The 26,013-nt window shown below is 38.7% G+C and overlaps 1 protein-coding gene across 1 annotated transcript in view; it reads right to left on the bottom strand.

The window, feature by feature from the left end:
* The window catches only part of RRAS2 (RAS related 2), a 73,912-nt gene extending 52,544 nt beyond the window's left edge, over nt 1-21,368 (bottom strand). The window contains exon 1 of the mRNA XM_039251836.1: nt 20,978-21,368. Coding sequence (XP_039107767.1) covers nt 20,978-21,085 — 108 coding nt within the window. The 5' untranslated portion in view covers nt 21,086-21,368. The remainder of the gene's footprint in view (nt 1-20,977) is intronic.
* Nucleotides 21,369-26,013: the final 4,645 nt, after the last annotated feature.

Raw genomic sequence — 26,013 nt, 5'->3', positions numbered from 1 at the left:
AAAAAAAAAAAAAATGAAGTAGAACCCAAAAAAAAAAAAAAAAAAAAAGAACCAAATGGAAACTTAAACTGGAAAACAGAATAACCAAAATAAAAAGTTCAGAGAAAGGTCTAAACAGCAGAATGGAAGAAGAAATATTCAATGGACCAAAAGAACAACAGAAATTACCCAATCTGAAAAATTGAGAGAAACAGATTGTGGGGGATGGGGGAAAAGGGGCCTCAAAACCCCAACGGACTATAACAAATGATCCAATATTCACATTATCAGAATACCAGAAGGAGAGGACAGAGAGGAGCTGAGAAAAACTTGAAGAAATTTATAGCTAAAAACTTCCCAATGTGGCAAAACTAAAACCTGTAGTGAAGCAACTGAGCAAACCCAATAAAGGAAAAAACACAAAGAATTCCAAACCAAGATACATCATAATTAAACCTCTAAAAGCTAAAGAGAAAAATCTTAAAAAGGCAGAGGAAAAAAAAACACCTTACCTACAGGTGAAAAAAGAGTTAGAAGATAATACAGATAGCTCATCAGAAAGGATGGAGATCAGAAATGACACAAGTTTTTCGGTGCTGAACAAAAAGGACTATCAAACCAGAATCCTATATGCAGGGGAAAAAAATGCCTCCAGGAATGAAGATAAAGCAAATATAAAAGACTATCACCAGCAGACTTACTCTAAAAGAATGGCCAAAGACGTTCTCTAAACAGGAAGGAAACAATTAAAGAAGGAATCTCGGGAGGGAGGGAGGGAGAGAGGGAAGGAAGGAAGGAAGGAAGGAAGGAAGGAAGGAAGGAAGGAAGGAAGGATGGATGAACACAGCAAAAATATGTGTAAGACAGACTTGCCTTCTCTTTAGTTTTCTAAAATAATGCTTGAAAGTTGAAAAAAATTATAATACTGTTCGATGCGGTTCAAGACCTATGTAGAGGGGAGAGAGTAAAGAGACATAAAAGGAAGTAAGGTTTTTATACTTTACTCCAACTGACAAAATGAAGGGGCGATTAGGTGATCAGTCAGTTGAGCACCTAGGTCTTGGTTTTGCCTCACGCCATGATCTCAGGGTTCTGAAGATTGATCCCCGCATCATGGGGCTCTGTGTTGAGGGTATCCTCAGACTCTGCACTGCGATTCTCTCTCTCTCCCCCTCTCTCTCCCCCTCTCTCTCTCTCTCTCTCTGCCTCTCCTCACAATCTCTCTCTCAAAATAAACAAACATTAAAAAAATAAAACTGGTAAAAGGACAATGCTGGTTGACTACAATAGTAGTAGATGGAGATGGTAATGGCATTTGTGGGATTTTAGATTTTTGGGGCGTTCTAGGTAATAATAAGCTAAAATCCCACAGGTACTAATTTCCATCTCCCTCATACTGATGAGGAAATTAAAGCTCAGAGTTGAGAAAATACACAGACAGTAGTTAAGTAGGAGATATGAGACTCAATCCCATAGTTTACCTGGCTCCAAATCCTGACTTCTTTTTCACTACATTAAAAAAGGGTTCTTGGAATTAAATCATTCAAAAACTGGGGGGGGGGGGGGGGGGGGGGGTGTCCATTAACCTCTAACTGAAATTTAGCATTTAATTTCCTTCAATAAAGCACCGTAGCCATACCACAGAAATCAGATACTTCATGTAACAGTTATTACAGACAAATCAGGTTAGGATTTATACACAACACCAGTTAAAAAGGAAGATTTTTGTTTTTAATAGTTCAATAACTAGATTTAAATGTAATTGGTTTCCCAAAACTGTATTCTGAGGAGTCCATAGGTTTCACCAGACTGCCAAAAGAGTTCTTTGTACAAAAAAGGGTAAGGAACCCTCCTTGCCTGTAGAACATTTCCCAAATTCTAGTTCAAAAATCTTAATGGACCATAGCTTCCACTTGCCACTGGAACAGGGAGAACAGCTCTGTTTTTGAGGAGACGCCAGGGAAAGAAAACCTATAAAATCAAACTATGCCAAAAGCAAAACACTTTTTCAAGTTCTCAAAAATCAATACTGTTAAGAGTCTAGTCCTTAGATGACATTCAGAGTCTATCAAAAGTCACCAAGAAACCCCCAACGTACACCATGAATTCATTTGTAGGTAACCTCCAAAAAAAAATGAGATAATTCAAACCTCTAAACTAAGGAACAAGGTCATTAATTCCACTTTCCCCAGATTTCCACCTCTTAGCCACCCCATCCCACCGACTTAAACTCACACTACAATCTATATAAATCTAAAGGTGCCCTTAAATCACATGTTTTCAATCTTTATTGAGAGAATTAGCAACATTTTGGTATACATACTTTCACACTGAAGAACACAGAGTTCCTTTTCTCTCTCCCATCTTACCTCTCCAAAAAGCAAAAGTATCCAAATAAAGGCAAAACTTTTTAGATGAATAACCACCAAGAGCATTTTTTCTAATCTCATGATCATCCAAACTTGGAAATAAGATTCCTTTCATTCACAAGGCCACCAAAAGGGTAACACATTTTAAAATAAATAATCCTATCCCCCCCCCAAATTATGATGAAACATGCTCTCAATCCAAAAGTTAGCCACTTTATAAATGAGCAAAAATGTCAACAGCATAGCGCAAAGCACTGGTCTAGTTTATGATACTCTAGATTTTCTTTTAATCCTTAGTCACACCTACCTAAAACCACATTATGTGAGCATTCATTTTGTGCATCTACAAATAGTATGAAGAATTTTGTGATGGGAAAAGTTAAAGGTATCACTTCTTCATACAGGAAACTTAAAGCAAAATTAATCATCAATTCCTGTAAGCAAGATGAAATTAGAGACAGTGCTTTGGAGAAAGCTACAGAAACAGTATATAGTAATTTTAGAAGCAAATCACAACACACTTATACACACACATCCACACAGGACAGTTTTGCTCACAAGTTCAAATATTAACTTTTATTGTAATAAGAATTGTACTCAATTTTTATTTGCTGTTTGAATAGTCAGGGAAAAAAAATAAAAGTTTCCCACCCTGAAGGAAAACCCCTAAAGAATACACTTGTGTCTTGTCAACCAAGTCATTATACCTTGAACATCAAATGAAAAGCTAAGAGTTTCCATTTGACTACAATATTGTTCTTCATTAACTATAAAATAACTTCAAAAATGTTTTATGAAGAAAAAATATTAAGAATATGTACACCTACCTCCCAACTTAGGAAACAAAACATTAGCAACAATTCTACACCCTTATATTTCCCTCGAAATCATATTCCCCCATCTTCCTCATACCCACCCCAAGGGGTAATCAATACAGTACTTAAATCTGTTTGTCATTCTCCTGCCTTTAACACAACAGTAATCTATCCATACAGTGAATACCTCAGCTTTCCTAAGCTGCATTTTAGAGAGAGGACGCGATTACAAACCTTAGTCCCCCACACTAACTTCCAACACTGCCTTCATCAACAGCTTTTGTAAAAATCCATCAAGTCATCAAGTGTACTTCTGAGGAAACCTCATTCACTCTCCCCCCTCCTAGTCTGTGCTGCCCCCAGATTCATACTGATAACAGGTAGTAGAATTTCAACCATTAAATGAGATTATATCACTCCTTTCAGTTCCCCTCTAGTAGGTGTTGGCATTTTTTATTCTATTTTTTTTATAGTTTATTGTCAAGTTGGTTTCCATATAACACTCAGTGCTCATCCGTTGGCATTTTTTTTTTAATGTTTAATATTTTTGAGAGAGAGCACGCACACAAGTTGGGGAGGGGTGGAGAGGGGGGAAAGAGGATCCAAAGTGTGTTCTGTATCCCCAAAAGCAGCAAGCCCTATGGGGGGCTCCAACTCACAAACTGTGAGATCATGACCTGAGCTGAAGTCAGACGCTCAACAGACTGAACCACCCAGGCACCCCAGTGTTGGGGTTTTTATTCCAATGTAACATTCATAGTCTGTAGCAAGAAGATTATTGTATTTTAGGAGTTGGGAAAACCAACCTCAGCTTCCCTGCTTACTTGGTATAGGATCCTGGGCAAACAACTTCTTCCCAAGCCCCCATCTCCTCTTCTATGAGATGGAAATAACAATGACCACAATCAGCATCTTGCAATCATAAAGGGTTACTGCTGGCATTAAAAGGAAACCATTACACAGAAGTTCTCTAAACGCTAAAGTGAAAAACATCATAAAAGATCTAGTTATTATAAAAATTCTTAAGAATTATTTTAAAAAGTTAAAATGTGGCCAAGCAATTTTTTCATAATTCATTAAATAACCTAACGCTTTTACTACAGAATTTAAAAGTATTAACAATGCTAAACATAACAGAACTCTTTCAGTCTGTTTAAAATGAAATTGACTTCAACTAAATAATTTGTTCTAAACTGCATAATGAATCAAGTGTCTTTTTAAATTTTTTTTAAGAGGAAGAAAGGGGAAGGGAGGGAGGGTAAGAGGGAGGAAGGGAGGGAGAGAGAGAGAGAGACAGAGAGAGAGAGAATCCCAAGTAGACTCCAACATGGGGCTTGAACTCACAAATCATGAGATCATAACCTGAGCCATAATCAAAAGTAGGCTGTTTAACCGACTGAGCCATCCAGATACTCCAAGATTCTCACTTCTTTAGAAACTATGATATAATGATTAGAAACTCTATAAATCCCTCCAAAAGAAATTATGCATAAATCATGTTTTTAAAGGTAATAAACACTATTGGACTGAATGGGTTTTTTTCTTCCTTTTTAAGCAATTTAGAAAACTTCATGGAATGACAGGATTTATTGATTGTGCAGGAATGAGTTCCCCACCCCATGAAAAAAGAAAACCATACTTTGTCTTCCAGGTTGGGAAGAGGCATTACCAACCCAGGTGTGAAGACTATCAAGGCCCCAGTCAAAGGGCAGTTCTATTATAAGCCAAAGCAGTGAGAAATTTAGATACTGTACACAAAGTATGAACACAACCTTTTAAAAATCTTAAGGAAAAAAAGGCCAAACAAGATAAAACAGCTTAATTGGGAAGGAAAAAAAAAAAAACAAACCTCATAAACTCATGTGCCATAGGAATGCAGAATCTAAAAGGACCTTAAGATATAATCTTTTTCAGAACTTTCACTTTACCGATGAAGAGACCAAGGCCAACAAAATACAGATCCTTTCATCAAATGAAGAAAATGTACCATAACTGGTAACTCTGACCCTAAAGAAAATGTGAGTGCAGTGCAAGCATTCTTTGAGGATATTTAAAAAAACATCCTTGTCACAAAATGCAAATTAGAGACAGCAAGTATAAGAAGAAGGAAAATGGGAAAGGAGGGAAAAAGAAGACAAGACATTGAACAATGAGTAAGAGATACTACCCTAAAGTCTCAAAAGTAACTGGTTATTAACCTGGCCTCAGTATCTCTACCCACAGGATACTTATTAATCACAAAGGGAACAGTCGTCACTTTTCAGTGTTAACTAAGTGGTTATATATTCCACACCGGTATTGGGAAAAATAGACATGTGCCTCCCAAATATAAGGTACTGGAGAAAGACTTTTCTTTCGTGATATTTCTGTTGAAACTATGTAATTTGCTTCTCATGATAAGAAAATATCAGACAACCCAAATTGTGGAATATTTTACAAATAACTTTACAACTAAAAAGACGTGAAAAATAAGTGCAATGTTCAATCCTGGCTGGATTGGATCCTGGTCCAAAAAAAGTTTCTTTTGCTATGCTATAAAAGGTATTATTGGAACAACTAAGTTTAAATAATCTAAGTTAAAAGTATTACAACTTCCTGATTTTGGTAACTGTACTAAGGGTATATTAAAGACTCTCTTTTTTGTTCCTCAGGAAAAACACTAATGGGGCATTACTTCCACAACCTACTCTCAGAAAGTTCATCAGAAATATAAACAGGATTCTATGGAGGCACATTGGAGGGGCACCTACTCCAATCTGGATATTCCCTGGGGAAAGGCTTGCTGGAGATGAACCCTGAGTCATAGCTATAAAGATGACTAGGGATTAGTCAGATAAAACGACATACTTGGTAAAGGACAGAGCTTCAGAAGAGTCATGGATTTGCATTTCACACCGATTGTGACTAAGCATGATCAGACCATGCTTCTCCAGGGGCACTAGGCTATGTGAGAGCAGGAATTTCGAATAGGGATGGACAGGCGCCGGGGGCTTGCTAGTTCTGGGGCGCGCAGTAGCCAGGGCAGCACGTGCAGGAGTAATGGGACATCGATCACAAGGAAGCAGGGGAACAGAAAGGGAGGCAAGGTGATACTTTAAACAAAACCTCACTCCCAATGCAATCCCAGCTCTCCTAATTTCAACTAAACAGAAAATGTCTCATGAACCTAACTAAGAATAAAAAGAAGGAGGTGGAGGAGGAGGAGGAAGAGGAGGAGAAGAAAAGAAACAACTCAGACAAAAACTTCATTATTAAGATAACTCATTAAATAAGGGGGGGGGGGCAAGGTAGTATAGTGAAGGCTGTAGCACCTGTAAGGTACTCTGTAATCAGAAAATGTAGGTTCAAGTCCCATCAAAGCCATTATTGTGGGATCCTGAGCAAATTTAACCTCTGAGCCTCAATTTCTATAACTGTAAAAAAAGACATAATAAACCGCCAAGATTAAATACGGCAACATTGATAAAGCTTTTAGCATGACATCTAATACACAGAATATGTTCAATATATATTAGCCATTATTGATTCAAACTATTCTTCATAGTTCCTTGTTCCTTTATTAAATAACAAAACAAGGGGCGCCTGGGTGGCTTAGTCGGTTAAGCGTCCGACTTTCGCTTAGGTCATGCTCTGGAGGTTCGTGGGTTCGAGCCCCGCATCGGGCTCTGTGCTGACTGCCAGCTCAGAGCCTGGAACCTGTTTCAGTCTGTGTCTCCCTCTCTCTCTGACCCTCCCCTGCTCCCGCTGTCTGTCTGTCTGTCTGTCTCTCTCTCTCTCTCCTAGAAATTAAAAAAAAAAAAAAAAAAATGGGTGCCTGGCTGGCTCAGTCAGTGAAGCACGCAACTCTTGATCTGCCAAACTCCACATAGGGTGTAGAGATTACTTAAAAAATAAGATCTCTGGGGCGCCTGGGTAGCTCAGTTGGTAAAGCGTTCGATTTCAGCTCAGGTCATGATCTCACAGATCGTGGGTTCAAGCACTGCATCAGGCTCTGTGCTGACAGCTAGCTCAGAGCCTGGAGCCTGTTTCAGATTCTGTATCTCCCTCTCTCTCTGACCCTCCCCTGTTAATTGTCTCTCTCACGTGTGTGCGCGGAAATAAATAAAACATTAAAAAAATTTTTTAAATAAATAAGATCTTTAAGAAAAAAACTTGAAACCATCAGTATTATAATTCAGTTGTTATTAAGATAGTAAAATGAATTGAAGTCCAACCACTTTATCAAAAACACAAATTAAAGTCTACCTATGAAAGTACCATACACGCTTTATAAACCATATTATGGGTTTCCATCTAATAATTCTGTTGAAATTTATTAATACAAACTCAAGGTTAAAATAGGAAATTAGAAGATGTCAGGTTCATATCCAAATACCAACTATTTATTTGGGGACATTACGCTTGGTGCCCTTTTCAATGTTAACTACTTAACTTGTACAAATATTTCACAACTGCAACTTTAGTTAACAACAAAAAATTATAAATATGACAAGACTTAAACCTATCACTCATAATCCATTTTAGCACCAATCTAAATAAATAGCTATGGATAGGCATAAAAGGGAAGAAAAGTCATTAAAGTAACTAGTAGGATCCATTTTAAGCAATAAAATATAAAATATTACACGGGGTTCCACTTAAAAAAAAAAAAGGAATGTGGGGTATTTTGTGACAGGCAGTAAGACAGCTGGAACAAAGCTGTTGGAGCAACAGCTGTGCACCATGTACTGTTCATCTAAAACCACAAACTAAAGTAACCCATGTCAGACAACTTCATTTGACTAATCAGCTCTACCAAGGGCTCCTTCCTGAAACTGCTACGAAGACATCTAAATGCATAATTTGCAATTAAGAAAGGAGAAAAAAAATAAACAAAATATCAGTCTGTGTCTTTAAACATAAAATTAAAACTAGAGAATCACAATGTAACATTGTAACAAAACTTTCCATAGCATCTTAACACCTGCTAAAATCATGATCACCTATCAGACTTTCTAATGGTAAGAAAATAATCCCAAGACCCAACATTTGATGAAGTCTGAATGACTGATATGTAACCTCACCAATTCCTACTCCATTCTTAACTTTCAGCTAAATGAAGTGTTGGTCCATATAACACTGCAGTGATTATAAGAAACTCCTAACTTTAAGTAAGTTGATAACTGAAAAGTAGCTAATTCAAACCAAGGTTTGGCATGGAAATTCCATGCCAATATCTGAAAATAATTCATGTAGTACTCAAGCTATTATAACCATTCATTTAAACATCTGCAAGTCATTAAATTATCACAGACCTAGTCCACTGTTTTATATTCTATCTCCATTTTTTATTCCAAACCCCATGACCCCTTCTCTAAATTGAAATTCGCTCTTTTCTCAGTTGAACAAGATACACATCTGTGTATGCTTGTACACGTGCATATACACGCAAAGGTGAATTTCCCTACCTTACTGACACACCTTAATTGCAGAGACAAAAGGGACAAAAATCACAAATTTCACAGTCACATATCTTTTCCACAAGATTTCTAAAACTTAATGTTATACCTCACAAAACTTCCTTTGCAGTTTGACTCAACTACGCGCTTACTATTCTTTTCCTTTCAGCTAACAAATTGCTGACTGTTGTAATCTCAACCACATGTCATCATTTAACCAAAAACAAGGCATTAAAAGAAAACCCACCAGGAAATAAGACAAAAGTAATAAATCTTTAAGACCTTACTCTCAGGCTGTTTTACATTTCCTGAGTCAGAATTTCCAAAAAGAAATTAAAATAGGACTTTCTTCTCCAAAGACTATTTTTAATAAAACCGAATGCTATGGATCAACTGCTAAAACTTCTAAAAATTCACTCGAATGTACACATACTACATATATGTAATCTTTTAATTACAAAGAAACTCTGAAATCCAAAGTGAAAAACAGTTCAGATCTTTGTCCTCTTTAGTAACCAAAAGCTATGGAACCAGAATAAACACAACTCATCTTTCTTAACACCACTTTCCCCCCCAACAACTTACTATTTCCTGTTCAAGATCTAATACTAACAATAAATATTAGCAAATATTTTGCTACATGATTACTTCTATGTAGCAGAAGTATTCTTGGTCTATGACTCAAAATCTAAAGTATAAAAATGTACAAACAAATACAACTAAGGGGCAGACATTCAGGCAAAATATTCCAAATCTATAAAACCCTTTACTAAAATACTTGTTTTACTTGTAAACATTCTAGTGTTTACAGGGCTTAAAATAACAATGCCAAAGTGAATCAAACACAGAATGGTTATCTAGTCCAAAATATAGAAGCTAAACCAAGATCTAAATATTAATATATTGACTCACAAAAAAGATTCTTTGCACTACCTCACACTGTCTTTTCTCAGCTAAGCAGCATGAATTTTTTTCGGGTCTAGGAAATCTTTTTAAAAAAGAAAAACATGGCAGCTGTTGTGGTTAATGTCATACACTACATATGACTATGACAAAAGCAACCACAAGGAATAAGTTTCACAGAAACTAACCCTACTTTTAAAATAATCTCTACATTTATACTCTCAATGCACAGTAAATAAAGCAATAAAAGTAAATTCAATTAGGCCTGCATAAACAAAAATTAAAAGCAAAGAAAATATAAAAACAATAAAAATGTACTTATCTAGATTACTTCATATAATCAAATTACACAATAAATGTGAATGGGCTGAATTCCCTACCAAAAGACAAAGACTCTAAGATTTGACTTTTAAAGATCACATTAAATAGTGTTCACAAAAGCTTACCACAAAATGACCAAAAAAGAAATGTAAAATATAAATGAAGTAAATGCATACAAACAGAAAGCAGAAACGGCAACACAATACCACAGGATCAAAAATCAAGGTTAAACTCCACACAAGACTGAGACTACTGAATTTTAATATATACAAAGATTCAATCAGAACATTTTTTATATAAAATTATAGAACATCAAAATATAGCATAATAAGAAACTCAAGGAAAAACTTAAAACACAGTCTTCATGGGATATTTAATAAAAGTATTTCAGAGTTTCACAGATTAAACAGGTTAAGAAAAAACGGAAGCTATAGAAGACCTGAGTAATATAATCAACAAATTCCATTATAATAGATTTGAATAAAATTTTGCACCTAAGAAGCTACAAATGAATACCCATTCATCTCTTGTGTTCTTGGAATATTTACAAATATTAATAGTACTTAGCCACTAAAAATTCTTAATGTTCCAAAACATAGAGAATTTACAAGTCACATTCTTTGACCACACCCTAACAAAGCTAGAAATCCACAGAAGAATCCACTCAAACCTTCTCCAATGTGTATCTTAAAAATTAAGGAAATCTCCAAACAAAATAAATTTATTCAACTTTTTATTCAAAAGTACAAGATTTCATATTCAAAAGAAGCAATGCAAAATCAGTCTTACAATGCCTTCCCACAACTCATTAAGGGCACTACAAACATCCTGGAAACCTCTCACTACAATTCCTTTAAAATGCCATTTAAAATATACATTACAACATATAAATTACCCAAAGTACTACTATAAAAAGTAGATGGCAATCAATCTCATTAAAAAAAAAAAAAGGAAAAGGCACAACAAAAAAGTTTATGAAGTCATGAAAAGACATCTATATACAATATCAAGCATACTTCAGATCACACACACACACACACACACACACACACGCACGCACTCAAGAAAGGACTTCTTTTGCTTCAAAGCCTTTCCAATTTCTATACCTACAGCAAGAAAAACCTTTGCCTTGATCTTCATTTTATAGCATCTCACACACACTGTCTCCCCAGCTTCTTCCACGTGCCTCAGTGCAGAAAGCTTAATCTTGAAGGGAAAATAAACTTGAAAACTACCCCTTTTAACCATCTCTAATTCTCCAAAATTACACCTCAGACAAAATCCCAAATTTGACTGAATGCCTTTAGTGAGTTTAACACAGTTTCACATTTGTTGAAATCCTGCTGATACCCCAAAAATTAAAGCCCGCTGGTATCAACCTGCCCTTCAGCATCAAAAAAGATTGAGAATCAAAGTGCCCCACAGTAATTCTGAAGAATGGCCAGTTCTTCACCTCTAGCAGCAGAACCAGCTAAAATTCACAGGATGATACATTTTTAAAAACATACTCTATCACACAAGAAAAAACTTCTCCCCTGGAAGGAGTTATTTCCTTAAACAGCACCAAACTTTAGAAAATAGCAGTTTTGTGACCTTAAGCAAAAACAAGAGGACATTACCACTGGTTATTATCGGACTGAGATATCAAGGCCATTAAATCAGTTTGAGACACTAATGAGATTTCACATCCAGAAAATTTCATCAATGATACAGAAGGAAAATTTGACAAATTCTCCTAGAACGGAGACCATCTTCTCCTTTTTTGCTGATTAACTTAACACATTATGGTATGATGACTGCAGAGAATCAATGCATAAATAATAAGTACTTCATAAGATGATTGAGAAAATGAATACAAAAATGAAGCAAACCTTCCCAGACCGGAGATGAGAGTGTTTCTTCATTTCCCAGGGAAACCTAGTGAACAGAGAAAAAGTCCTACCCATATCCTGATAAATGTTTCCATTTCCAATGATAAGAGTAGGCTACAAGCATGCAAGCAGAAAATAAATTATTCCTGCAGAACAGAAATGTGAGGCCCACCAGCCAAACAAAGGTCAAGACATGGAAAACAAAGATATATCCCCACTGTTGTAGTACAAAAATGCTGCAGCCCAACAATTTTCTGTCCAGCCGAATCACCACGTACCATGCACAAGTAAATATAACCTTAGCTATCTTTTCAGTAAAAAGCTATACTTGAAAGTATTCTCCAGATCACGGTTCAAAATAAAAACTAGCTGTTGATGAGGCTACTTGTAAGTACTGACACCAGTTAGAATGATACAAATGGCAAATAAAAGCAATAACCCTTCAGAGGAGAAATTTTAATACCATTACTATTTACTGTTACAATAGCAAAATAGAATGTAAAAGACAAAAAAATCTTTCGAAAACACTGCAACACACACTTTTGGTTGCTTTAAATAAGGACACTAAATTTATGAAAGCTATGGGTGGAAACAGCAAACAAAACTTATTTCCCATAACTTGGAATAAAACAGTATTATTTTAATCTTCTAATATGTTTAAGATTATGAATAATTTTAAGGTAAATCTGAGTAGTAAAAAAAAGAAGACAGAGAGAAAATATATAGCAAAATACAAGATTACTACAAAGGGAGATCATGATGCTAAAGATCATGACCGAAATCTGTACTGACCTAATATAAATTTTTCAACCTTTCCCTCAAAAGATATCTGCCTACAAAATTAGACAAATTTTCTCCTTAAACAGAAACAAAGTCAGTCCCCTTTTGCCTCAACTTGGTTTCTTTAGGCTTAATTTCACTCAATGCTGAGCTAGATTGATTATGAAGACCAGATTTTGTTAACATAACTGAATAAGACAAACTCTGCTTATTATCATTACCTAAATAAAGCAACATCAGAGGCCTTAGTTTTGATCACTTGGCCAAGGCGACGTCAGCCAGGTTTCCTTGATAATTACTATCTTATGGGGCAGATACTTTGAGACTATGGTAATATCCAGCTACTCTCAATCCCACTAGTTTTAACATCTATTTATGATTCTGACTCGAATCAACTGTTATGACTGTTAGTGATTTTCTAATTCTACCACCTCCTCTAAGTTTATTAATCAGAATTCTATAAGAACTTCCCTTCCTTCTTCATTTACTTATTTATCCCTATGGATTCACAGATTCTTACTTTATGGATGATAATCATTACAATCATTATTTGAGGGCCTATATTGTCCTAGAGTTAGCCAATGGGAGTTCTTTTAGGTTGGCTGTGTCTCCTTGACATGGCACCATTGTTTTGTTTTTTGAGCACTACCTTACTTTCTGGCATTACAAGATGTTTCTAGCTCATTTTCTATTATTCTCTGCCCTTGCCCTGGGATCAATCATTTCTCCAAGCTTCCTTTTAGTCAAGAAGGGTATTTAGAAACCAAGAAAGATCTGGCTCTAGGTATTCTCACTGCTAATGAGGAGTCACTGTTTCTATATACTCTCAGCATACAAAGCTGGGGAAAAAAATGCACAGATATGTCTATGTGTATGCACACCCATCTTTTTCTGTATCTTTAATTTTTAAACCATGAATTCGTGCCAACATTTTCAATTCCAATCAAGCATCAGAGTTGAGGCTAGCCTTCCCCCTTCCCACATTTATAACTCCCTTAACCAACAATGAGAAAGTTGGCTCCCATTTTCCACAATATATTTACTTATTTGTTTAATTCTAGTATAGCCAATTGTTTCAGAACTGAAAAGCCATGCCTCTGTCTCCACCCCCACCCCCCAACACACACACAGTCTATTAACTAGAGTTCAATGTTTGTTCCAAGTTCTTTTTGTCTTTATCCTGAGGACATAGTCCAAAAGTTAGTTTCTTTCTTTCCCTCTTCAGTGCAGTTATGTTACTCATTTGAAATAAGGTTCGGTTCATTTATTTCTTTATTTTTATTTTTTTTTTTTAAGTTTATTCTGAGAGAGAGCAAGCGAGGGAGGAGCAAAGAGAGGGAGAGAGAGAATCTCAAGCAGGCTCCGTGGTGTGAGCAGAGCTGGATGGATGTGGGGCTTGAACTCATGAATCATGACCTAAGCCGAAACCCAAAGTCAGCTCTTAATCCACCAGGCCACCCAGTTCATTTATTTCTGTTTGTACTCCACCTTAGGGTGGTTTTTTCCTCCACCACCTGATTGTACTCATGTTTGTTGTTTATGGACTGTGTACGTGAAACATTAAACATGGTTCCAAAAGTCAGAAAAGTATCCTCAGAAAGGTCACCAACCCCATTCTTTCTAGCCCTTCCTCCTCATTCCTACTCACCCTCTATGGCTAACCAATAATCTCTGATTTATCCATTCTGTGTTTTTGTCCCAATAAGCAAATACATATGTATTTTCTTATTTCCCCTACATTCTTACACAAAATGTAGTATACTTCACATTATACAATAGATATTTTGCACTTTGTTTTTTCCATTGAACAATTTATCCTGAAAGGCACTTCACATCAGTTCATAATTGTTTTTTTTTTTTTTACTGTTATATAATGCTCCACTGGGTGACATGTACCATATTTTATTCAATCCCTCTCCTATTCTGTAAATTGTTTCCAAGCTCTTCAATTACAAACAATGCTGGGACATCATGCATGTGTATTTTCAGGGTAAATTTTTAGATCTGGAATCAAAAGGTAACCATATACAGAGCCAAATCTACATCTATCTTATGTCTCCTGATATAATGCACTAAGAAGAACATTATTTCTGTGCTATTCCTCCCTGCAAAATGCAGAACATGAGTTTAACAATGAAGAAACAAACCTAGCTATGTTAAATATTAATTAAAAGGAAATAAATGGGTATGAACACTCTCAATTGTAGAAAAATGTGTTCCTGGATAAAGAAAAAAACAAACCCTAATCAAGGAACTCTACAGATAACTTACACTCTTCAAAAATATCAATGTCCTAAAACACAAAGACTGAAGAACAGTTCCAAATTTTAAAAAGAGATGGAAACAGAAAGCAACGCATAATCTGAGATTTTCTTTTGCTATAAAGGGCATTATTGGGACAATTGGCAAAATCTGAAAAAGTTCTACATGTTAGATTACTAATATATCAATGTTAATTTCTGATTTGGGTTACATTATTTTGTTTATGTAAGCAAATACCCCTGTTTTTAGGAAATATACATGGAGATACTTAAAAATAAGGGGTCACTGTCTTCAATTTATAGTTAAAATGATTTTTTTTAAATAGCATATATAATGGAAGAGATAAAACAAATATGGTAAAATGTTAGCATTTGGAAAATCTGGGTAAAGTTTTTTTAAAAAGCAACACGGACTAGTACTTTGACATTTATATTCATACTTCTAGTACTGAACATGTACGTACTTATATACAAAGCTCTTTCTCCTATAAAAAAAAAAAAATATCACCATATGAGGTGGCAAGATAAGTTGGCTAGCAATATTAAACTCCTAATATATACAAATTCTGTGACTATAATGTTTCTAATTAAGCTATGATTTAATGCTATGTAACCAATAAACAATCACAGTGCTTTCATACAACACCAAAAATAAAATATAATTTATAGGGTGACAAGGAACTCAGTCTAATTATGTCTCCAGTAGCACAATTTTAAACAACTTACATCTCTTTGCTTCTTTCAGAACCACACAGAAAATATGTGAATATATAAATCTTTGTCTTTTTCACAAAAGCCTGAGAGACATTTCTCTTTGCAAAGCAGAAATGAATCAAAGGCCTCCCAAGGACATTACTTTAAACTAAGTTTCAATCCCAAACACAGACTTATTATCAGCAGCTATCTATCCGAAGTAATTCAAGATCAAGGCCTTGCAAGCAGATTCACTATTAACTAACATTGTCTACTAGCAGAATTAAGTCTCTTACTCATTATCACTTTTCAGTAAGAATGGCACAAAAGAATACTCTAAACACACTTCTATTTTTCTTCAACAACAACAAAAAAAGAAATGTTCACACTGCAGCATAAATCTGTTTCAATTTTATGAGATCAATTTTAATTTGAAAAAGGAAACTTAAGGGGTGCCTGGGTGGCTCAGTCAGTTGAGCTTCAGACTGTTGATTTCAGCTCAGATCAGGCTCTCACAGTTCACGGGACTGAGCCCAAGTCAGGCTCTGCAATATCAGTGGGGCCTGCTTGGGATTCTCTCTCTACCCCTCCCCTACCCATGCTCTTGAGTCTTATCTCAAAATAAACTTTTTTTAAAAAGGAAACTTAAAAATAAAAACAATACTGCTTTAAGAAAGTCTCTTTCCCCACCCCTTCCCCCCTTTTTAAAGTTACCAATTTATTTTCCTAACCTAACTAAAGACTTCTTTCTTTTTTTTTTTTTTTTAATTTATTTTGAGAGAGAGTGCAGGAGGGGCAGAGAGGGAGAGCGCGAGAGAGAAGAGAATCCCAAGCAGGCTCCACACTGTCAGTGTAGAGCCTGACGCAGGTCTTGAACCCACGAAACGTAGGATCATGACACAAGCCAAAATCAAGAGCCCAATGCCCAACCAATTGAGACACCCAGGCGCCCCTTAAAGACTACTTTCATTTCAAAGCTTGGGAAAGACCCATATTTCAGCAACACAGGTGAATTAAAAATCCCATTCCAGCAGGCAGCCGTCTGTCATCACTTTGCCTTTTAATGGTATTCTACCAAGGGAAAACAGGATTCTTGACACTCAACAGAAGCATCTCCACTAACTCTTGCAACTCCCCCATCCCAATAAGGAGACACACGTGTTAGAATGAATAAGAATGCGTTCTAAGAGAACCTAGGTTAGAATTTTCTTCTGCTTCTCCTCTGTCAAAAGTGATCATCTTCTCCCTTGAGTGCCTACTATTTCTATGTATATCCATTTCAGGTGTTACCAAAATGAGGCATTCTCTAGTATGTACCACCATCAGGAAAGGTGCCTTATTTTTCAATGCTAAGAATTCATTTGTAAATTACTCTGAATACAATAATTTGCACACAAAAAACAAGTCTACAGTATATAGTTTCAAACTCACAGACACAAATTATTTTAATTGCAGAGAGTGTCTTCCAGACATTCCAATGGAACAGCAATTCTGGAATCTAAACTCACAACCTTCACACATGGAATAATTAACTATAACATAAATACAGGAGTCTTGAAATCTCTTCTAGGATCTCTGCCCCAGGAAAAGGCAATGAAAAAGCATTCAACAAAAGACAAACTCTGTGTAAAAAGTAATGTCTGAGTCAGGTGCAGACTAACACGTTGTAAGACTAAAACCCAATGCGTGAGGAATCAGCTACGCCCTACACAGATCAAAATCTGACAGACTGCTCAAGAGAAAGTGAGGATGCTAAACAAAGAATAGAAACCAGGAAATTCCTCTCTTTAATTTTATAAAACATGTGTGGTCTCTTCTCAGAGTTAGCAGGTAAAGCATTAACCCCAAAACCAATGATTACTCCATCCTTTCCTAAAATCAACTTGCAACTGATAAACAAGTTTCCCCAACTCAAAACGTGATCAATATTCATCACCTAGATACCACACAAAGTGAAGAGGGGAGTTTGAAGTTGGGGTGGGAGGCAGGGGGTACTGAAGATTTAAAGGACCAGATAACATGTCAAGATTGTTTTGGAAGAACTAGATACAGACATAATAGCAGCAAATAAAACCAGGTAACAATTATTAACTTATTCTGTAGATGGCACTCTGCTGAGTAATTTGCATGTAATATTGTATTTATTCCAAAAAATCTCAAGTACTATTTAATTTCCCTTTTCATACAGGGAAAATGAGACCTAGATAACCCAAGAAACTTGACTAAGACACCCAGCTGATTAAATAAGAAAGAACCTAGAATTTCAAAGGTGCAGAGATTTGTTCACCCAAACAATAGTTCTGGGAAGAAAAAAAAAAAAAAAAAACTAAAGCCTTGAAAAGATTAAGAGATTAAGAAATTCCCCACCTGAGTAGGGAAACCTAGAATTCAGATAAGCAAAATTCTCTCCATGTCCCTTTGTACAATGCTAAGATCACTTCCTAACTACAATTTTACTCATCTTTTAGGTATTCCATTTACCAACAGAACTTAAAACATTTTTCAAAAAACTATGAACAACAGAAACAAACATACTTTACATTTTTATACACTTTATGATCTGCTAAGGTCATTTTTAAGGAGAAAAGGCCCCTTAAGTAATTACTGCCTAAATTTCCTTTTTTGCAGCTCTTCATATGCATAGAAAGTCACAAGTATATCTAAGGTTACAAAAAGTCAAGGCTAAAAACAAAAGTGTTTTTAAATTCTCCATTCCCCAATTTATATTATTTTTTCTGCTCTATTATATAATAGAAAAATATATACTGAACGGTGTAAAAAGGATATTTCAGAAGACTTAAAAAATAAATAAAACCAATTTGTGTCATCCTGATCTACAAAGAAAACTGACTTCCACTCGTTAAGATTATTATCCTTCTTCCATCTCCTCTCCAATTACTACTGCTAGACAATCACAGCAGAATGAATTTTAATTTCCCAAGAGTCAGAGAATAAATAGTGGCTCTATTAAGTGTAGATCATAAATAGTCACCTTAGCTCCATAATATAAGATTACTATAACAACAATAACATCTGTAGATTTATTATACACTAGGCATTGTTTTAAGCCCTTGACATATGTTAAATCTAATTTTCACAACAGTATCTGGTACTTTGTATTTCCCCAGATTACAGATGAGGAAAATTGAGATACCAAGAAGTTAAGTAATTTATCTAAGATTACACATGCAGCAAGTGAAAGAATTGGGACTCCATGGAAGTGGTCTGGCTCCTACCACTCCAGAAAGTCTCTGCAGATGCAGAACCTATACTCCCCACTTTCACTGGCTCCAACTTATCTGCCTCTCCCACTCCCCTCCTTGCCTGTCTTCTCTCTCCCAACTAGCATATAACTCCCCCAAGCTCACAGAAGATACGTCCACTCTCCCTACCACCAAGCCTACATAGCACTTTTATCAACTCTTCACAAACTTTTACCCAATTCTGAGTTCTCTTTGCATTTAAATGTGTTACAGAACTGTACAGACACTTAATACTAACAGCAGTCATTAAGTGAGCACATATTATGTGACGGATACAGTGCTAACAATATTCCCATAATTTACAGGATTATAAACAATGTGTGAGCCCACCTGTTTTACTGACAATTGAGGCTCAGAGAAGCTGAATATTCTGGCAGTGTTCTCACAACCAATAAATGACAGAATAAGACAGACACTTCAGTTGACTCAAAGCTCACTTTTTCTCTATGATTATAAATGTCTCTTTCACATGCATGCACACCTTCTCTTACTTCTTCTATATCATCTAGTACAGCACTGTTCATGAAGGAGGTATTTCTTTAACAAATGAATTTTAGAAAATCATTTTAAAAAGAGCAATTACTGTCATCTTAACAATTTCTAAAACCATTGCCCAAAAACAAAAGGTTCCAGTACCTTAATTAAATAACAAGATTCAAATATATTCAGATGGTCCTTCCCCACAAAAAAAAAAAACCTAAGTATGTGTGGTTTAAACCTTTCAGGTGACACTTTACTAATACTGGAACCCAGTATTATTCTCTCACTCATCATCACCACCACCAGCCCCCCAACTACAGTCCCCAAAGAAAGGTTTAGCTATAAATTGTTTTTGCTTTGCCATCAGTTAAAGTCTCTCTCTCTCTAGGCCCTAGGGAAATAACAACATGCTAACACATCCCTGATTCTGCAGCCTGCTAAACTTAAACCAATCTCACCTCTTACAAAGTGTGATTTTTTTTTAACCCACTAATGAGCATACTGTAAATGCTCATTACATAAACATCTTCTCTTCCTGGATACAAAGGTTTCAGCAGCAGTTTTTAAGCCCTTGAAATATTATAACAGCAAATTATTGCTCATTTATTCAACGTGAAAGTAACAATCACATTTAACAGTACTCTGTATTTTAATGTTTCCATAAACGTGAAGTGAAATGAAATACGCCATTCAAGTATCCCAGTTGATAACAAATGAATGAAACGGAAACCATAAATTAATTCTTCACCAAAGCATCTTAGCAGTACTCTTGTATACCTGTGAAAGAAGATCTTTTGTTACCTGTTATAACGGGGTACCTTCGTTCTCTCAGAGCGTATGCCACACCTTTTAGGTTGACAAAAGCGAAGAGACATCTGGGTTTCTCATTTTTAAAACCCCGAAAAAGATCGCTCAAGCCTCTTAACCAGAGCAAATCCTAAAACTGAAGAATTCCATCGCTCTTTTCTTTACCACAAGCCCTGACTGTGGCCTCTAGCATCAAGAGGTCTGGGGGTAGGGGGGTGGGTAGTTGGAACAGATACGGCAGGCACGCCCCGGTCGGTCATCTCCGAGCATGGCCCATCCCAAACTTCACCTTGGCAAAGCGAGAAGCAGGAAGGCACCAGAAATTCCTAGGAAATGGTCTCCCCCCCTATCCTATCGGAGAACATTCCCAACTTCCTCGAAGCCACCATTTCCCTCGGGCATTCTCACACACCTCCCACCCGGACACATTACCTAAGAGATTACTTAAAAGAAAAGCACAAACACAAAGAGAAACACACAGCTCGAGCGGGCAGCTCCGGCTCAGCGTGCGCAGAGGAAGCCGCAGACCACGCGGAGCCGCGGCCAACTCGCCACCGCGATCGCAACCGACGGTGCAGGAGGCGGCCGGGGCGGCTGGAAGCCCAGCTCCGGAGGCTGCAAGCCCCACGCCCGACGCCCGGAGCCCGGGCCGCGGGGCAGGAAGCCGGGCGCGGCGGCGCAGCCTCCCCGGAGGGCTCGGCCCCGGCCGGAGCGATAAGGTGGATCCACGCTTCCCACCCTGCCAGCTCCGCCCTCCCGGACACATTCCTGAGAAGCCCGACTCCCGGGACGCCGAGCAGGGCGCCGGGCAGACAGGAGCGCGGCGCCACGGCCGCAGGGCAGGAGGGTAGAGCCGGGCCCTCACCCCCCGCCTGCCCGCCCGCCCCCGGCCCGCGCGGCGCCTCCGGGGCGGGGTCGCGGCAGCAGCCCCGCCACAGGTAGCGCGAGCCCCCGCCCGCCGCCACCCCGGCGCCCCCGGCAGGCCCGCTCCAGGTACCTGGATGAACTGGATGGTGAGCGCCGACTTGCCCACGCCGCCTCCGCCGACCACCACGAGCCGGTACTTCTCCTGGCCGGAGCCGTCCCGCCAGCCGGCCGCGGCCATGGGGACGCCGCGGAGCCCGCCCGGCCACGCCGAGCCGCCGCCCGCCCTAGGCCCGGCTCCGGGGACGTGTGCGGCCGGCGGGCTGCGGGCGAGCGGCGGGCGGGGGTCCCGGGCGCCGGGAGCTGCCGGGAGGGCCGCTCCGGGCGGCAGCGCGGCGCCCGGGTTGGCCGGGTTCCCACCCGAGGCGCGGAGGAGCGGGAGGACCGCGGGGGCCAGGGGCGGCAGCGGCCGGGGGGCGCGCTCCTCCACACGTCTCCGCAGCGCCTGCCGAACGCTGCCTCCAGCGCCGCTACAAATGGCCGTCTGGGGGCCGGGCCGCTAGGCTGAGGTGCTGCATATGCATGAGGGGGCGGGGCGGGGCGGGGCGGGGCGGGGCGGGGCCGCACTGGCCGGGGCTGGGATTCCGGCGCTGACCCCCGGCGGCTCAGACCCTCGCCGACCCGCCCCTGCGATCCTGGGACTGAGTGCGTGAGAGAGTGAGTGAGTGAGTCAGTGAGTGAGTTCGTGAGTGAGTGAGTGAGTATGCGTGTGTGTGTCGGAGTAGGTGTCAAGTGGAAGTGAGAAGACTGCAGTGTGTGACCATAACTGTGTAATGTCAGGGATTGTCAGGGATTATGTGGATGAAAAAAATACAGTATGTGAAGGCGTGTGTGAGAAATAGAGCTGTTTTCATCTTAACCCAATTTTTGTAGGAGAGTAAATATCCTGTTTTAAGAGTACAGATGGTGATTGTGATTGTGTGAAAACCAGTGCGTGACAGTGATTGAGGATCAGAGCTGTGTCACAATAACTGTGTGTGGGATGGGTTGCAGTGGTGAGGTTGTGTGACAGACACTGAGCGTGGAGAATAAGTCACGGTGATGGAGGGTGCATGGACGAGAGTGAATGGGACAGGTTTTGTATGTGTCAGGAGACTGTCCTGGTGACTATATTCACCTGGTGACACATATGTGTGATACATATGTCATAATTGTATAGAGGAATATAAGTGAGAGGTTAGTTTGTAATTATGTTCACACTACATATTAGGTACTGTGCTTAAGGCTAGACATCCTTTCCTAAACAAAACAGTGTCCCTGCCCTCAAGGAATTTAAGAGTCCAATGGGGGAGACAGCCAGGACAACAGGCAAATTATAAGCCATAATGATAAGGGCTATAGCTATTTAGCACCATGCAGCATTTGTGCCCATAGCAGAAGCACTCACCCCAGAGTTCGGTGGTCAAGGAAGGCTCCTTATAAGACCTGAAGAATAAATAATAGAAACAGGTGAATCATTAGAAGAAAAGTATTCCACTACATGGCAATGAGAAAGAATGAAATCTGGCCATTTGTAGCAAGGTGGATGGAACTTGAGGGTGTTATGCTGAGCGAAATAAGTCAGGCAGAGAAGGACAGATACCACATGTTTGCACGTGTAGATGGATTAGGAGGAACTTAACAGAGGCCCATGGGGGAGAAGAAGGGGAAACAGTTGGGGAGAGGGAGGGAGGCAAAACATGAGACTTTTGAATGCTGAGAACAAACTGAGGGCAGATGGGGGTGAGAGGGAGGGAATGGGGGGTGATGGGCATGGAAAAGGACACTTATTGGGATGAGCACTGTATGAGCACTATATGGAAACCAACTTGACAATAAACTACTTAAGAAAGAAGAAGAAGAAGAAGAAGAAGAAGAAGAAGAAGAAGAAGAAGAAGAAGAAGAAAAGTATTCCAGGGAAAGGAAACTGTATGTGAAAAAGTCAGAGCTAAGAAGAGAAGAATTGTCACATGATCTTGAACATACTGGGGAAGTTCACATGCCAGTGATTGTGAATGAGAAGTGATTATCGATGTGTATGGTAGTTTAACCAAATGTAACAGGAATCACAGCTCTAGGCAGAAGTAGTATAGGGTAGTAGATAAGGCCACGGGCTCTGGGGCCAGACTGTCTGGATCCAAATCCTAGCTCTTCTACTAATGGTGTGATGTTGGGAAGCAAACCTCTGTGCACCAAGTTCTCTCCTCTCTAAGGACAGTAAGGCTACCTACCATAAGGGCATTTGTTTTGTTTTGTTTTGGTAAGGATCAAATGAACGGATACATATAAAGCACACAAAACAGTGCCTGGCATGCAATAAGCACTTATCGCTGTTTGGGAACATGACTGCAAGTTTTTGGACACTAATTAGTGACTCGCTTGGAACTGTTAGAACACAGTAGAAGAGATGCTGTATCACTTCCAAGGCTGGGTCAGAAGAGGCCATGCAGCTTCTACCTCCTCTCTTGAGATCTCACTCTGGGAGAAACAAAGTAAGAAGTCTGGCTACCCGAAGACCACCATGCTAGTAAGGGCACGTGTAAGCATGCGAGGCAAGGATAGAGCTAGCTCCTAGCAGACTGCCAGCATCAATGGCCGGCCATCGGAGACATCTTGAGCACCCAACTCTGTTGAGCCTTCAGATGAGGACCGTCCCTGCTGACATCTGACTGCAGCTGCATGAGAGACCCTAAGCAAGAGCTGCCCAGGCCAGCCCTTCCTGAGCCACAGAATCATGAGCAAAATAAAGTGGTAACCTGGTTGTGCTTTTTTCAACTTTTTATTTAGAAATAATTTCCATGTGTAGAGTATAAAGTACACCCATACATCTTTACCCAAATTCCACTATGGTGAGCATTTTACCCCACTTCTTTATCTTTCTCCCCTCTCTATTTCTCTTTCTGCCATATATATACATATACATACATATGAAACACACATATATAAACTTATGATTATTCCTATATACAAATAAATGTATATGTGCACATACAAATTTATGATATATATATGTATAATCCATATGTAAAGATGATTTTTTTAACCATTTAAGGTAAGTTACAGATATTATGGCCATTTGCCCCTAAGTACTTCAGTGCGTATTTCCTAAATATAGGGATATTCTAATAACAGTACAGTTACTACCTTTAGTAAATTTAATGTTGTCTGAATACTTATGTACAGGACAATTCCTGTCACCAAACAAGCAAACCCATCCTTTAGAAGCACATGTGCCGATTGCCCCCCAGCCATCCATTTCTCCTTCCTTTCGAATATCTATCTCCAAATTTCCCCTCTGGTTTGTGAAGTACACCCACCTGCAGCTTCAGCAGTTCACTCTAATTCACTTAAGATGATCAACCTGCACTAGCCACAGTAATTAGCTGGAGGGTAGACATGGTGTAGGACAGGGCAATCAGGAACAGATTCAACTGTGGAATCAAAACTACAGTGCGATGCCACTTCATACCCACTAGGATGACTGAAATAAAAAAGGCAGATAACAACAAATGGTGACAAGGATGTGGAGAAACTAGAACCCTCATACACTGCTGGTAAAAATGTACAATGGGATTGCCACTTTGGGATTGCCACTGTTTCCGTCTAGCATTTCCTCAAAAGGTTAAGCATAGAGGGGTACCTGGGTAGCTCAGTCAGTTAAGTGTCCAACTCTTGGTTTCAGCTAAGACTATGATCTCAAGGTTCGTGGGATCAAGCCCTGCAGAGCACAGAACCTGCTTGGGATTCTCGTCTCTCTCTCTCTCTCTCTCTTGCTCTCTCGCTCTCTCTCTCTCTCTCTCAATAAATAAATAAAACTTAAAAAAAGACTACTTTAAAAAATATTTTTAAGAAATAGGTTAGGGGCGCCTGGGTGGCTTAGTCAGTTAAGCATCCGACTTTCACTTAGGTCATGATCTCGCGGTTTGTGGGTTCGAGCCCCGCGTCGGGCTCTGTGCTGACTGCCAGCTCAGAGCCTGGAGCCTGTTTCAGAATCTGTATCTCCCTCTCTCTCTGCCCCTCCCCTGCTCATGCTGTCTCTCTCTCTCTCCTAGAAATAAATAAAAATATTTAAAAAATAGGTTAAACACAGAGTTACCATATAACCCAGAAATCACCCCAAAGCATATATCCAAGATAAATCAAAACATGTATCCATACAAAAGCCTGTACATGCAAGTTCATATCAATATTATTCATAATAGCCAAAAAGTACAAATAACCCGATTATCCATCAACTGATGAGTGGACAAACAAAATGTGGTATAATTATACAATAGAATTTTATTTGGCAATAAAAAGATGAAGTAGTGATATATGCTGCAACATGGATTAACCTTAAAAATGTTACACTAACTGAAAGAAACCAGTTACAAAAGAGCACACATTATATAATTCCATTTATATGAAAGGTTCAAAGTAAGAAAATCTATAAAGACAGAAAGTAGATTAATGATTTCCAGGACTGAGAGGAAAATGCTGAGTGACTGGTAATGGGTATGAGGATTCTTTTTGGAGAGAGGAAAATATTCCGAGATTAGGTAGTTGTGAAAGTTGTACAACTCTGTAAATATTCTAAAAACCATTGAATTATACACTTTTTAGAGTGAATGTTATGGTATAGGAATTGTATCTTAATAAAACTGTGGGGAGAAAAGATTGAACTGCAGGATTTTATTTGAGCTATCAAGGAAATGTCTTTTTACTTCAAGATGTTCCCCATATCAACTCTATTCCTTTATTTTTTTTTTAATTTGATTCAAAATAGAATGTTCAGCACACAGGAAGCTCATATGCTCAATTCTACCTAGACTTCTATTACAAAATGTTTTCTTGGCCTTAGAAAATATCCCAAAAGCCTACACAAAAAGAAACCTTTACAAAAACATAGAAGAATATGGGAAAGAAAGAACTAGTTGCCATTCAAGCCAATTAAACATGAATTTTCATCTTAATCTGAAAATTTTCCTTCTCAAGCAGCTAGAACAGAAGAGATAAAAGTATAGGGACAGCTGGGTGGCTCAGCTGGTTAAGCATCCAACTTCAGCTCAGGTTATGATCTCATGGTTCATGGGTTTGAGTCCCACATAGGGCTCTGTGCTGACAGCTCAGAACCTAGATCCTGCTTCAAAT

The sequence above is a fragment of the Hyaena hyaena genome, unplaced genomic scaffold, assembly GCF_003009895.1.
Source record: "Hyaena hyaena isolate Hyena2069 unplaced genomic scaffold, ASM300989v1 scaffold_401, whole genome shotgun sequence".
Taxonomy (NCBI): domain Eukaryota; kingdom Metazoa; phylum Chordata; class Mammalia; order Carnivora; family Hyaenidae; genus Hyaena; species Hyaena hyaena.
This window is presented reverse-complemented; position numbering and strand designations above follow the sequence as displayed.